Here is a 15,161-nt window from a genome sequence, read left to right on the forward strand (position 1 = left end):
CCAGAGGCTCTGCTGTACCTCATTCCAAAGCAAACGTGAACCTGTCATAAGAGCCTGGAACCCCTGGAATGTTGCACCACTCAGAGATTGGGGTAGCACGTGACAGTACAATTAGCAGCACCTTTTACAGTTGGAGAAGGTACATCAGTTGACTTTATACTCTTGTAGAAATAATAGAAATTATAATGTGATTGTCTCTAATGAACTTGAAATAGGCCAACCTCAATTATTTAAACTATGATGAGGATGATAATAATTTCTTAACATAATTGTTTTCTGGAGAGGGAAAACACTGGCATACATTATGGAGCAACAAGGCTACCCTTGAATTTGTCTAAATATTTTTGGGATTAATAGTTATATTTATTCCGAACTGCTAATGATTCAGTTCTAGAGATAAATGATTATTTTATACTTTTTAGAGAGATTATTGGTGTACAGGTTATTTTGGTAAATGCAGTATTCGCAGTACACTACTCTCCCCCAACCAAACTGCAAACTGAATTGTCCATGTGGATTTTGTAGCTTTTATTAATAGTTGTCTTCAATTTAAACATAAAAATGAATATTAGGATGCACATGAATCTAGCTTTTCATATGGTTTTCTGTAACTTTAGCAAGAACATGAAGCCACAGAATGAACTAAAAAAAACTGTTTTATTGTGACATTTGACAATGAACCCTTGTTGATATGAATGATGGTAGGTACTCTTTGACATGTTACATTATGTCATGGTGTAACTATGGATGGCACTGTGTCATGTGACTTCTGAGAATGTTTAATGGTCCCCATTGACCCCAGTGCATTTTGATTGTCACAGAAATGTTATCACCAGATTTGTGTATACAGTTAAGTAGTTGATCTTATAAGCACCATTATAAACCCTCACATGAAGGGTGTTATTATTCTAGTTTACAAATGCTTCATGGATAAAAATAGCATGGTTACAGTATACACACACTTAATTTACATGTACTGTATTATAGGTATAACTGAGATAAACTACTGAGCTAAACTTTGGTTGATTGATGTATTTAGGTGGAATAATTGCAATTTCTTTGGCTTCTAAGTTGTGTATATATTACAGTGCATTTATAAAATCTAGGTTGGACATTTTCTAGCACCAATTTGATATCATAAACGGCTGACCTAGTAAGATGTAGCTGGAGAAGCGGATTTTAAGATTTTTTTAAAAAACAGAAACAAAACATAAGAATCCATTGACTGAGCTTGTTTTCTTGCATCGCTGCTGACAGGATATTGCCTCGGCATCGGTGGCCAACTTCCAACAGCAGTCCCGGTATTCAAGATTCAGCATATCAAGGTAAGTATACTTACAAGAAGCCTGAGAAAGTGGTTGTTGTGAGCTACAGTTTTCTTCCTGTACCTTGCTTACATCAAAATGGAATAGTGCTCACATGTTCAAATGTATTCATGAAGGATTGTACCTGTGATATGGAGAACCTTATTGGGAAATAAAACATTCAAGTCTCACCTAGCTATCTTTGGCTTTAATTATTTGGTCTCTCGTGAATTAATGAAGCAAAATTTCAATTTTCATTTTCAGGTTGTCTCCTAGCTCACCGCTGAGGTAGTCTTTGTCATGTTTATCTTCAAGCTGATTGAGTTCCTTCTTTTTGTAGAGCGGAATACTACTGATATGTAATGAGTAGGTTCCAGGCACTGGCTTCTTCTTTGTTAAGTGAAGGAAGCTTACTCCTTCTTTCTGATTTATCCTAAAGAAACCACCTTCATTCCCATGGTCTATTAAATATCGGTTGTGATTTGTCAGTGTTGTGAGAGCAGGGATCAGTTTCAAGATGCGATCTTTGTTATTAAGATCGGAGATGTTGAAAGAAAGGGTGGCTGGCTTTTCAATATCCCAGCTGGCAAGGTTAACTGCTGTCTCCATCTCAGGCTGATCCTGTGAAAGAACAGAGTGCTTTAATATATTTCTTCTAGCTTTTCCATACATGCATAATAACCACCCCAGCTATTCAGAGAGTATGTGGGATGCCTACAATATTTTGCTACTCAGAATATTTCCTAGGGTACCGAGTTGGGCTTTGGCTCCACCTGCCGGACACCAAACTGTTCAGGAAGTAGGCGGCTCCTGGCAGGCCCATGCAGAGCTTGCCTGAGACTTGGGGTGGGAGTCTTGTTAGAATGAAGTTATAAACTGAAACTTAAAATCAGGCTGTCCCGATGGGGTCCCTCGGCCAGCTTAGTCCTCTGAGGTATGGAGCTACCCACCACACGCATGGGCCTCGCTCGCAGCCAGTTTTTTGTTTCTTCCTGAACAAAGCGAGCACCTGCTTTCTTCTTCTCAGCTTAATCGTCTCTATTGCCTTCTCCTTTGTTCTTGAAGCCCCTCTCCCCCTGAAGCAATAGCTTCCTTCTCCTTTCTCCCACCCTTTCTCCTATGTCTACTCCTGCCAGAGTGGTTGATGACCTCTTGAACAATCCACAGCAGGACGCTGATGGAATCCGCAAGATACTCCTTAAGCTCTCCAGATCAGCAGCCTTTGTTGAAGATGTTACCTTGCCCGCAACCCAGTTCACAGCACACACCATGCCAGCAGAAGTGGTTGCCTGCAGAATGTTATGGCTGAAACACTGGGAAGCGGACACAGCATCTAAAATCAACCAAGCCACAGCAGGCTTCAGAGACTGTAAGCTCTTTGGTGAGGACACCCTTAAGGATATCCTTGTTGAGTCAAAGCATAAATGGAAGGTCCTAGTCAAACAAGAAAATGAAAAACACTGCTCAAGATGCTACTCCCACTACCAATCCACGGTTTCTTGTGGAACTATAGCTCCAAGGACACTACTGACCAAAGTATTCCTGGAACAAACCTTGCCATGCCGCTAAGTCCTCACAAGGTAGTAATGTTGGATCCTCCACCCCAGCCCGCCATAACACCCATCAACAGAACAAATTATCTGGCTACCAACAGGCAAGTGGGGGGCAGATTAAAGTCCTCCTTTACCTCCTGGAATGCAATGACAGATTGCCGGACCCCAACACCACTTCTCAGGGATACTGGATAGAGTTCCTTGCCCTGCCACAATCCCACTTCGTCCCAGCCCCAGCCCCCAGGGGCCAAACCAAGAACCAAATCATATGGGAGACTGTGCAACATCTTCTTAACATGGCTCTTCGACATCTACTGCATCTTCATTGTGGTGCCAAAAAAGGACTGCAAAGCTTGGCAGCAGTCCTGGACTTCAAATTTAGATCAGAGCAAAAGATGAGTCCTAAAGTACATATACAGTTCTTGAAATACAATTAAAGGAAATGCGGGCCTTTGGCTAATGGTTGTTAGAAAAACTGGAGAATACACCATCATCCAACAGGCTGATTGCTATGCTTGGTTCTCAGAAGCTGTGATAAGGATCAGTTTGAGGCGCCTGTAAAGTTTGCATCTGATTATATTGTTTAAAGAACTGGACAGTCAGAAGAGCTTCCGCAGGAAAATCTCCCCAAAATTGCTTTATTCTGCAAAACTGTCAAATGATTTTTATTACTATCGTTTGGCAAAATAAGATACTGGGGAGAAAAGGGAACTGTTTGAGTGCTGTAGCAGATTTTTCTCTACAGTATTTATTTTCTGATTCTAATTATTCGTCACCTAAACTCTGCTGCTCTTTCCAATTATCTCATGGTGAGTTCCTGCTGGTCTGAGCTTCCAGGCCATGCTGAGCTGAATTTGGTACTTGGCTTCCAGCCAAAACGCATCTTATTTGAGGAAGGAAATGCCTTTGGGGGACAGAAGAAGTACCCTCATTGCACATGCCCACGACAAAAACTATTTAACAGACCAAACAGGTTGCTTGAATGCATGAGCTACATGCTAGTATCTCATACAATGAAGCTTTCTTGCTCCAAAGCTGGGTGGCACTTTTAGTGCTGACACTGCACAGGAAATGAGCATGTAAGTGAAAGCCTACGAAAGCTGACCCCTCTCAAAACTGGCAACGAGATCAGAAGACCCCCACTGATAGATGCAGCTGCCACAGCATCTGAGCTTCGTTTTCACATAAACATACCCCTTCCAAGTGTTTGGAAGTCATATTGGCTTAATGTGACATGAGCTTTTATAGACCACAGCAAAATCAGTGCATCTCAGGAACTAGGCTTCTGCTTATGAATGGTCACACAACAGCTAGCCAATTAGGCTGCACCTGTATAAACATGAATCTCAGGATAGATGCACAACAACCCTGTGTTATCTACACTACATATCTAAGTGGCGAGATGGACTGGTGGTATGACTCATATGAGGCTCATTATTTCTTTTGCACTAAGAAACTACTGTTGCTAGCCTGCCTTAAACTATTGTTTGTTGTCAGCTTAGCAGTCGTGGTGATCCAGGGAGGAAGGTATCATGCTAATGAATTATCTCCTTCATGGTTTGTTTACCTGCTCATCCAAAGGGAGGAATGAAGGTAGAGTGCTCAGCACATTATGTGTGAACATGAGCATTGTGAAAGCAAATTCAAAACTTTAACCAGATGAACCTAAAGTGGTAAAGTCACCTCATGTGATATTGCTGAAAAGTTAATGAAGGAACTGGGCTCAGAAAGACTCTTCTGACGTTACACAAACCCTGCCCATCCCAGGAATGGTGAATGGTAAGTTACCTCTGCATCGAGTGCATCTGTTTCATTTGTGCTTCGTCGCTTCCTTCCCCTCTTAGGATAGCCATTGATCTTACAGTCATAGCATGCTTCTGGAGAAAGTGAATTGTCATCTACTTCACTGCTGGCGGATAGATCCTGGCCGTGACCCTTACCTAGCCCCATTCCAGAAACACAATGTCTAAGAAATGGAAAAGACAGAAAAACGTCAGCCACAACACTTTCAGTACAATCTGTAGCAAAACATTAGGAACAAACTCTACACACACACTCATGGTTGGGGAAGGGGATTTGTAAACAGTGGGTCAGACGACAATGAAATGAAGAAAAGTGGGGGCAGTGTGATGAACAGCAGCCAATGACAATGATGTATTGGTCACTGACTCTATATTCTTCTTGCATCTCCTTTCCCTCTGGCCTCACTGTTTACAACCCACTCAAATCCAGACCATGTACGTGTATGGATGGATGTATATGCATGCATTGTATGTGTGTACACACACCTACATACACACAGAGAGAGGCATGATACACATGCAGAATAACACTTCGTGCATCGACTATCTGCCGAAACATAGTTTTGAACAGAGGCAGCTCACACACTTACCTGCGAGTCATTAAGTGCTGAGTAATCAACTGATGAAAGATCATGCATACATTCATGAACCAACTCATATTATTCAAATTCTTTTGTTTGCCTCATGACTGCTTCAACACTGCTGTGGATACAACTTTCGGAAAAGAATGGGAGCCTTGTAGCCTCCATATTCTCTCCTTGGCTCACTCACCCGCAGCATCTGCTGGTCTACAATGAACTCAGATAAATGCTTATAGATCTTTTGCTACTGCATTTAGAACCTATGCATTTCAAAATAAGAATCCTCTTACCCTTGTCCTATTCGGAAATACCCAGGTGGGCATCCACAGACATAACCACCTTCTGTGTTTGAGCAACCGTAGCTGCATGGGGCTTGTGAAGAGCCACACTCATTGACATCTTGGCAACCTCCACCGAACTGTTCAAACTGATATCCAGTAGGGCACATGCATTTATAGCTCCCCAGAGTGTTGTGACAAGACGCTCCACCACAAATATGGGCACTGAGGCATTCGTTTTCATCTGCAACCGAAGCAGATTAGACATTCAGATTTATATTATTGTAAAGCACATCTACTGTAGCCGATATGGAGTCTTCTGGTAAAGAAGGTGGAGCCAAAAATACTTACCACTAGAAATCACAATGGTCTAGATTGGGTGGAGCAGCTAAATCATTACAGTGAACTAACATGTACTGTAACCCAAAGCTGAATTAAGAGTTTGCTATTCTAATTTTTTACAAATTAATCTTATGTGCCACCTGATTCCAGTGCATACAAATATAATCTCTACACAACCGAACATGTTTTTAAGTCTACTTTTCAAATAGCAGTTCATTAAAATTAATACTTCTTATGAAAAGAAAAATAATAATCAACCAATTCACCAATTAATTATGGATGCAACCCAAAGGCAGTTCAGCCATCATATCCAAAGCCCTGCTGAGCTCAAGTTGGCAGGGTGGACATGTGGGCACAGTTTGTGGCAGAGGTATGATCTGAACCAGGGACTCTCTAGCTTAGACTCTAACCTACTACATCAGGCATAGGCAAACTTGGCCCTCCAGATGTTCTGGGACTACAACTCCCATCATCCCTAGCTAACAGGACCAGTGGTCAGGGGTGATGTGTTTGTAGTCCCAAAACATCTGGAGGGCAGAGTTTGCCTATGCCTGTACTACATTATACTAGGTCTAATTCTAGATCAGCATTCATGGGTAGCAAAAAGAGCACCAACAGCCACAGCAATCAGGGAAGCTAAATTCATTTTAATTTCCCTTGATTTTTATTACTTAGGTATATGTATTTGAGAGTGAAGGCAAATATGAGCAAGGACAGAAAACTGAAAAAGATGATAGCAGTGAAGCTAACCATATAAGAAGGCACAGATACATACTTGTATCTGATTTTAAAACTGACAAAAGCATCACCAACTTTTTTTCAGCTACATAAAGGGTCTAACAGTACCATCCTGGAAAACATCAGGTTCATTTGAAAGAACAGAAGAATTTTGAACTTTCCAAAATAACTTGAGACACTTACTATACCCGCTTGTCTTTGGGGCTACCCCATTCCCAACAATATTAAAATCAGAAAAGCTTGAAAGAGCAAATTAAATTTTTAATTTAAATCATATGTCCCCTCCTAATCCAATCTTTCCAGAATGAAAGCAACTTTTGAGTAATTGTCAAATTCCCTTGTTGGAGTTGAAACATCTACATTCCCAAATGGAAGATTGTGTAAAAATGTCAGCAAGTTTTCCTAAGCATAATTAAAACCAGAGACCTCCCTTAGAGCAGCGCAATGATAACAAGGAAAGGCATTTTTATATGCTTTTGAAAGCAAACAATGGCAGGCACATGGTTGATTCTCACAGTATGAGTCACCATACATATCTCCAGGAAAGAACTGCAACTCAGATGGACCAATTCAATTAGATACTAGAAATACCTCTAGATGGATTTCCTAATAAAAATTGGAATTAGAACATTCATGCTACACTGCAGTAATATAATGAAAATAAGAAAGTGGTTTCCCATGACTTTGAAAACACATAAGGACCCAACCCTCCCTCCCTACAATGGAAGTAACCAGTAACTTTCTCCATGAGCAATTTTACTGGCTGGGCCGCAGAGGCACAGAGCACCACCAAAGGTTGCTTAAGGAACAAAAATGCCTCTGGTTTGAACAGATGAGTTTGTTTGTTACCACAGTTTTTTTAAAAAAGCAAACCACACACACAACTCAAAGGGCATTTGGAAACAGCAATGGATTGTTTGTGAAGTGCATAGGAAGCTTTTCCTGATAGGTATTAATGTGTCTGTTGATCACTGACAGATCTACTTGCATTTATGCATAGCTGTCAACGTCTCCCTTTTTTTAATCCCCTTATTCCGACTAGGATTCCTCGCAAGAAAAGGGAAAAGTTGACAGCTATGCATTTATGTGATGTCAACATAAGATCCACAAAAATCAAGTTAACATTTAAAAGGGAGACCTCACTCACAGTAAGCAATCCATCTATTGCCTTGAAGTGGTGGATTAATCAAAGTTGTTATTCACAAGAACACCAAAGTAAAAAACATCAAGTCCTTAAAAATCATTTCATGATTGAATTCTGTCAACTAATTCTCCCTAGGGCCTGAGTGGGGAAGGGCCAAATGTCGCTTAGTAGCAGAGCATCAGTTTTGCATGCAGAAAGTCCCAGCTTCAGTTATGGTATCCCCAGGCAGGGCTGGAAAGCACTCTGTCTGAGTGCCACTGCCAGTCAGTGTAGACAATGGTCTGATTCGGTATAAGGAACCTTCCTAGATGTATCCATATTACATTGGATGACCTTCACTGTGCCCACCGGCTGTATATTGGATGCACAAATAGCCTATGCAATCTAATGCAGATGAGCACCATTCTGGGCTGAAATTATGGCGCTTCTGTGTGCACTCTGTCCGAAGCATTTTGGGGTTAGCTCATTTACAAAGGTATGTACAGTGGTGCCTCGCAAGACGAAAAGAATCCGTTCTGTGATTCTCTTCGTCTAGCGGTTTTTTCGTCTTGCGAAGCAAGCCCATTGACGGATTAGCGGATTAGCGCTATTAGCGGCTTATCTGCTGATCAGATCAGCTGATAAGCGGCTTAGCGGCTTAGAAAAGGGGGGGGAAGGGGAAAAACCAGCAGGAACTCGCAAGACATTGTCGTCTTGCAAAGCAAGCCCATAGGAAATTCGTTTTGCGAAGCACCTCCAAAACGGAAAACTCTTTCGTCTAGTGAGTTTTCCGTCTTGCGAGGCATTCGTCTTGCGGGGCACCACTGTACTGTCACCAAAATTGTTCCTCTGATGGCATCAATGGCAAAGTTCACATAAATGGCTAAGGAGTGAGTGACAGATAACTAATGGTGCACTGGACTTCTCAGGTGAGTAAAGGAGCTTGTTCTGTAACATTCAGCTACTCACAAGGACATGTAGACCCATTGTTGCCTTTTATAGGACTGCACACAGCAAGGGTTGCCAACAGCACCCACAGATACACATGCACTAGCAGAGGCATTCCCTGGCACCCACAGTGTCCCTCTCCAAAAATTATGCTTGAAAGAAGCATTCTGTTATAGGCAATAGAACAGGCTGCAGTGTGTGTGTGTGGTGCGCATGAGAGTTTCTTAATTTGCACATGTGCCCCTGGGCCCCCCAAAATTGCTGACCCAATGTGCAGAAATTTCCTCTGAACCTACTAAATTAAGACGCAAACAACAATAAACAATACTGCAATCTAACCCCAAAACTATCTTGTCTCCTCTGACAATAAGAAAAGAGACTTGCCGACACACTGGTTCCACTGGTAATGCTGGAGATATCCTTGTGGGCAACTGCACCTGTATCCTCCAATTATGTTCTGGCAACCATGTTGGCATCGATGATTCCCATCACACTCATCAACATCTATAAAACGAAAGTACATTTCTGAATTATTTCTCTAGTCACTAGGAAAACCTGTATCATAATCAACTCCACAAATATTTGCTTGTATCTGTGGGTATGCATTATAGCGTAAGAGTTACAGCTTTCCCCGCATGCATTGATTTAACTCACACTGGGCAGTATCATCCTTTAAATGGAAAACAGCTGTCATTTAATAACAGGGTGTCATGCCTTTCCCACTAAAGGCAACTTAACCAATTTTCTACAAGGGAAGCCCCTGCCGTGATTTCAAAATGTTTTGTGTAAGCCCAAGAGACCCCCAAGTTGCTCTTGGTGATTACTTCTATTGCCTATTTACATGGGATGCATTAATCACACAGTAACAGATAAAAGAATAGTAGGCCACATGTGTCCAACATCTGTACCTTCACAGCTGGCTCCAGTCTGGTCAAGGGCAAAGCCCCGCTGGCATTCACAACTAAAGCTTCCAGGTGTGTTTTGACAAACACCTTTAGACCCGCAAAGATTGACATCCGTGGCACATTCATTGTTATCTGAAAGGAAAATAGGTGGAGAAGTCAGCTAGCTGGTTTGCTCAATTTTTGTTCATCTTGAAAATGACTACTAAAAAACCTCTATTGTGAAAAGCTCTCATCTCAGAATACAGACTCATTATTCGTCTTTCATATTCAAACCATGGAAAACAAGGTAAGTGTACAGGATTTATAACAAGTATGGTCTGAGAAGATATTTTCATTGGATCTTTACAATGACAGCAAAATAGGCCAGATATATGTCATATATTTGAAGCACATTCAATGCACGTTTAAAGCTCATAGTTCCCCCAAAGAATGTTGAGAACCACAATTTATTTAAGGTGATAGAAATTGTTCTGTGAAGGGGGGACAACTACAATTCCCATAATTATTTTGGGGGAAGTCACGTGCTTTTAATGTGCATTGATTGTGTTTTAAATGCAGTGGGGAAATGTATGGTTTAGATCAGGTGAGCATGAGGCTGGATTCAAGATCCATCTTAGAGTATTGGGTGAAATTCAGGGAGAAACACCTATGCATTATATTTAAGGGTAAACATAGAAAGCCAATGTTTAGAATTCATATTTTACAAGTGGAATGCTGCACTTAAGTTGAAAAAATTATGGTAATATGTAAATGAAGATGTGGAATACTTAATGTATTGGATTTCCATCGGTTGAGTATCATTGCAATTATGTCACTTTAAGAATGTTCAATTCTAATTGTCTGCACCCGCCCCGTTGTAGGGGTTGCTTCTATATAAGCATAGTTTTAATGGTTATTGACATTGAGTGTCTTTGACTGGCAGCTTCTGCGTTCCTGAGGACTACTTTCTACTTTCGGCTGAAAAAACCCACTGAGGAATTTCCTGGAAACCTTGTCGCTGAGGAAGCCCAATGGGCGAAACAAGGGTGTATCCTGAGAACTACTCTACCATTAGCTGCCTTTTGTTGCTAATTAGTTCCATTTGTCACACTTTCATAGGATGATGCAGAAGGTAGTTTTGCTTGTTACACTTCTAAGATGTAGGACGATGCAGAAGGAAGATATCAGCATGAAATGGCATTGCCAATAGGAACTGCATTGTAATCTTTGGACTTGATAATCCTTGGACTTTACGATACCAATACATATAGAAGATATGATATGTTGCCATCAGGAACTGTGCTTTTTGATATGACAATTAAAATTACAGTTTTATTACATATCATGTTATGTTACTTTACACCTAGTTACGTATGTGTTGTGGTGTTCAAAAGATGGTTCACGTAATGAGGTAATAGTGGTGTTTGTTGATTTATTCTATAAGTGGCATATTACAAAATGTTGCAGCATGCAGTGCTCCTGTTCAGGGTTCAGCCAGATGGCCATGTTTTTTTTCCATTTATCCCTTTCCCCAGTTTTCCATCCCTCCCCCAACAGCATCCTGTGGCCAGTTGGGAGCCTGTGGTCAAATCTTCCCTGTGGACAACTGACAGTTGAATCATAGAATTGGCGCATCGGAAGGGGCATGGTGGGTCATTTAGTCCAACTCCCTGCAATGCAGGAATCTCAACCAAATCATCCATGACAGGTGGCCATCCAAGGTCTGCTTAAAAACCTCCAAGGAAGGGGAATCCACCATCTTCCAAAGGAGCCCGTTCCACTGTTGAACAGCTCTTACTGCCAGAAAGTTCTTCCTGATGTTTAGTCAGAATCTCCTTTCTTGTCCTACCCTCTGGAGCAGTAGAAAACAAGCTTGCTCCATCTTCCATGTGACAACCCCTTAGATATTTGAAGATGGCTATTATATCTCCTCTTGGTCTGCAATTCATCTATGACTAGGATTTCTCAAATCCACTTGACATGCTGCCTGTGGCAACTAATCATATCCTGGACTAAGCTCCTCTCCCATCCTCTGGATACTCAACACATTGACAACAATTTGAGTTTTACAGAAGCCACTGGAGTGCATTGGTTCTGCCTCCCAACATAAAAGCAGATTATGCTTTCCATTTCGTACGTTCTCTGCAGTTCCCTGAGACTTTGTGGGGGAAGGTTTCCCCAAGTGCTCTGCATATGCCACAGGAATTGGAGGAGGGAAAGGGTTGGTGATGACCACAAATAATGTCTGGCTACTTAGGCAAGCCCAAACTGTGGACCTCTGGCTATGCCTTTGCCTATAAAAAGTATAAATCCTCAATAGCATCCATTCAAGTGGCTGTAGGAAGTGAAAGCTGTCAGACGCATTTGAGTTGTATCATCACAAACACTTCTTTCTTCCTTGATAGGTCAAGTGATGGAGAAAGATCCAGACCAGTAACCAGTCAGCTATGAATATAATAGAGGAAATATGTAATAGGAAAATGCAGAAAAGTCTTGGCCTTTCAACCATGTAGTCTGCTCTAGATTGGTGTTGTGGCCAATCTAGTTGCCAGCCATTGTCATATATTATGATATTGTAGTGTGTCCAGCAGCAATGGCTGCGAGACAGAAAAAAAACACAAATAAATCTCAATCTTCTTTGTTACTCACCAATACACGCTGAATGATGTTGAGTAAATCCAGGGGGGCATTTACAAGTAAAGCCCCCAATGGTGTTGACACAAAGGAACTGGCAGTTATGCTGCTTGGTTGCACACTCATCGAGATCTAAAAGGAAAATATACACTTTTCAATTTCTCTTCTTTATAAAGGCAAAGAAGCAGAGTGAACCATAAGATGTAAATCCAGCCAAGCAGAGAGTATCAAAGAACATTGCCCTTGTCACTTTTGATGGAACATTCTTTCTATTCTTCTGGACCTGGTAAAATTTATTTATATAACATTTTTGTGCCATTGTTCAACTCTAAAAAGAGCCCCCAGGGTGGTTTACAACAGTGAAGTATCAATACAATTGAACAGAAAATTCAAAGCCAAAGCAATTCACTGCCACATTTATCTCAGGAGTGTGCATTTGATTAGTTGTGAGTGCATTCACATTCAAGATTGCTTCATGTTATCCTCTTAGAATGCACTCAACTATGAGCATGTTAGGGGGACAATTCTGTCTTTCACTAATGCAGAAAAGGTGTTTGTTTTCCATAAGACAAATTCTGCATGTGCTTGTGTTGTTTCTTGTTTATGCTTAGGGTCTGCAACTGGGTAACCCAAGGTAAAATCGAGGCCAATGACAGGCTCTATCTGTTCCCTTACTTGCCAATTTAAGAAAAAAAAGAGGTGAGGAAGCTGGCAAGAGAGGTTATGGTGAGCCACTTTATCCCTTTATTCCTTCTCAAAATAGCCTTGCAAGTAAACTAGTTCTTTACTACACGTATAGATACACCTTTCAAACAATATCCACATACGAGCAACTTTTACCTTTGCAGCTTCTCCCATCCTCCTGCAAAATGTACCCTTTTGGACATGAGCACTGATAACTGCCCTCTGTATTTTTGCAGATAAAATTGCAAGGCTTTGGAGACAGGTTGCACTCATTCAGATCTAAAGTAAAACAAGACAAACACTTTTCATTTATATTAATAGCATTGTGGTATTAATAATTACTGCACCCCCCCCCCAAGTGACTGATTAAATTTATTTGCTGCACTTCAGTGTACTAGGAGGTCAATTTACAAAATATAAACAAGGATTATCAAAATACAGTAATAACCATCAACATATGTCCAGATTTTCATGGATGTTTTCCTGAATTCCGCCCAGACACTGCTGCCAACTGCAGTATTCTGGATACGTCCAGGAAAATGGGACGTATGGCAACCCTACTACTAATTCTTCTAAGAAAAGCATTTTTGCATTTGCATTTTACTCCTCAGGAGCTGCATGACGAAGTGATGATTGGATTGCATGAAACATTCTTTTCATTACTTTTTCTTCCCTGCTTTGAGTTCTTGTAAATCCCTACAAGTTCAGCTGCTACTGGCTTCTTCTGGGCTTTTCTCTTTCTTTTTTCTTGACTACTTTATATCCTCCTGCTATGTCACCTAGGCAGGATGCAACCTTCTAATTTGGGGTGGGAAGCTTCTGGTTCTCCAGATGTTGCTGGACCATAATGCTCATCATCCATCAATGGCAATGCTGCCTAGGACTGATAGCTACACCTGGAAGGACAGTCTTCCCCACCCTAATCTAGACAATTCTTCTACTCCATAAAACATTTCTTTTATAGAGGCTTTTCTCAATCACCATTCTCGTGCATATTTTGAAAACTGCTATCAGCTCCTTTCTCCTCATGATCCCCCATGTCATCTACACTACAGCTTTCTCAGGCCTTTAAGGCCATCACTTGAGAGCCACCTTAAAATTTAAGCATGTGTGAGGTTACCCACACAGATTTGAGCACGGCAAAAGTTGAGGTGGCATGGTGAAAAGCACCTAAGCTACATGGCAAGGCCCTCAAAATTCATTTACCAAAGAACCTGTGACCTCTCAAAGGAGGTTGAATTCCAGCTTCCATCAGTCCCAGCCAGAATGGCCAATGATCAAGGGTGATGGAAGTCACTGTACGGAAACATAGTTCCTCACCCGTCTTTAACAGAAAGGAAAGATAAATAAAATGATTATGTCTGCATATAAAACGAGAGAAACCTACCTATACAAAGTGTGCCTGTTATATCTGTAGTATAGCCCTCTTTGCAATTACAGCGGTATGACCCTCTCTCGTTGACGCATTCTCCATTCCGGCAAACATCATGAATAACCTTGCACTCGTCAATATCTGAAATTCAATAAATAGGACTATAGAGAAGGTAAAACAAAAGGGGGAAAACGGCATACCTGGGTTCAGTGCTACTCTTGTGCTTTTGCAGGAGACAAAAGTAACTTATCAGTGAAGAGAAAAACATTGATCCTACAATTTAGGAGGATTGTATATATATAAAAAGGAAAACTGGCGATTTCATGCAATTTCACAATGAAGAAAGAAACCTCAAAATGAGATGGAACTAATGGAGCAACAGCAGATCTAGGAGCTGTCAATTAATGCTGACCTTTCCACTTGGCTCGCGACCCAAGTACTGTATTGAGCCATAGTCATTACATTTATTCTCCCAGCTAGATGTGGGAATCACATAGTGTGCTTTATGACCATGTTCTGACCCGTAGGCCATATTTTCACTTCCTCCTGCCAGTCTGAACAGCAGGAAGGCAGGGGAGGGGAAATGTGCAAATAACATTATTGTAAGGGACATTCCTGCATAGACACTGTTGGACATACCAGTGGATAAACAGTCGAAGCAATAGAAACAAGCTGAGAGACCAACACCTACGTGAGCTAGATACCCCCAACACAAACACATGCACTTACTTGCAATGGCCATTATCACCCAAAGTCTGCTACTCTATCTGGCTCACTCATACCCTCTTCTGCTACTCCATGTTACATTGCCTATTGCTCAACTGTTTCTGCAGCACTGGATCTTCTGTTTTTCCCTTGGCCTTTGCTGTTCCTGAACTACAACAGCATGTGGGAAGGGAAAGCTTTTTGGTTGGCTGC

At 41.3% G+C, this 15,161-nt stretch overlaps 1 protein-coding gene across 1 annotated transcript in view; it reads right to left on the reverse strand.

Annotated features, from left to right (window-relative positions):
- Positions 1 to 638: 638 nt before the first annotated feature.
- The window catches only part of FBN1 (fibrillin 1), a 220,725-nt gene continuing 206,202 nt past the window's right edge, over positions 639 to 15,161 (reverse strand). The window contains exons 59-66 of the mRNA XM_081169954.1: positions 14,259 to 14,384; positions 13,028 to 13,150; positions 12,203 to 12,319; positions 9,578 to 9,706; positions 9,054 to 9,173; positions 5,531 to 5,762; positions 4,646 to 4,823; positions 639 to 1,925 (exon numbers count right to left, since the gene is read on the reverse strand). Of these exons, the coding sequence (XP_081026080.1) occupies positions 1,536 to 1,925; positions 4,646 to 4,823; positions 5,531 to 5,762; positions 9,054 to 9,173; positions 9,578 to 9,706; positions 12,203 to 12,319; positions 13,028 to 13,150; positions 14,259 to 14,384 (1,415 nt within the window). The 3' untranslated portion in view covers positions 639 to 1,535. The remainder of the gene's footprint in view (positions 1,926 to 4,645; positions 4,824 to 5,530; positions 5,763 to 9,053; positions 9,174 to 9,577; positions 9,707 to 12,202; positions 12,320 to 13,027; positions 13,151 to 14,258; positions 14,385 to 15,161) is intronic.

Source organism: Podarcis bocagei (genome assembly GCF_964188305.1).
Source record: "Podarcis bocagei genome assembly, chromosome: 14".
Lineage (NCBI taxonomy): Eukaryota > Metazoa > Chordata > Lepidosauria > Squamata > Lacertidae > Podarcis > Podarcis bocagei.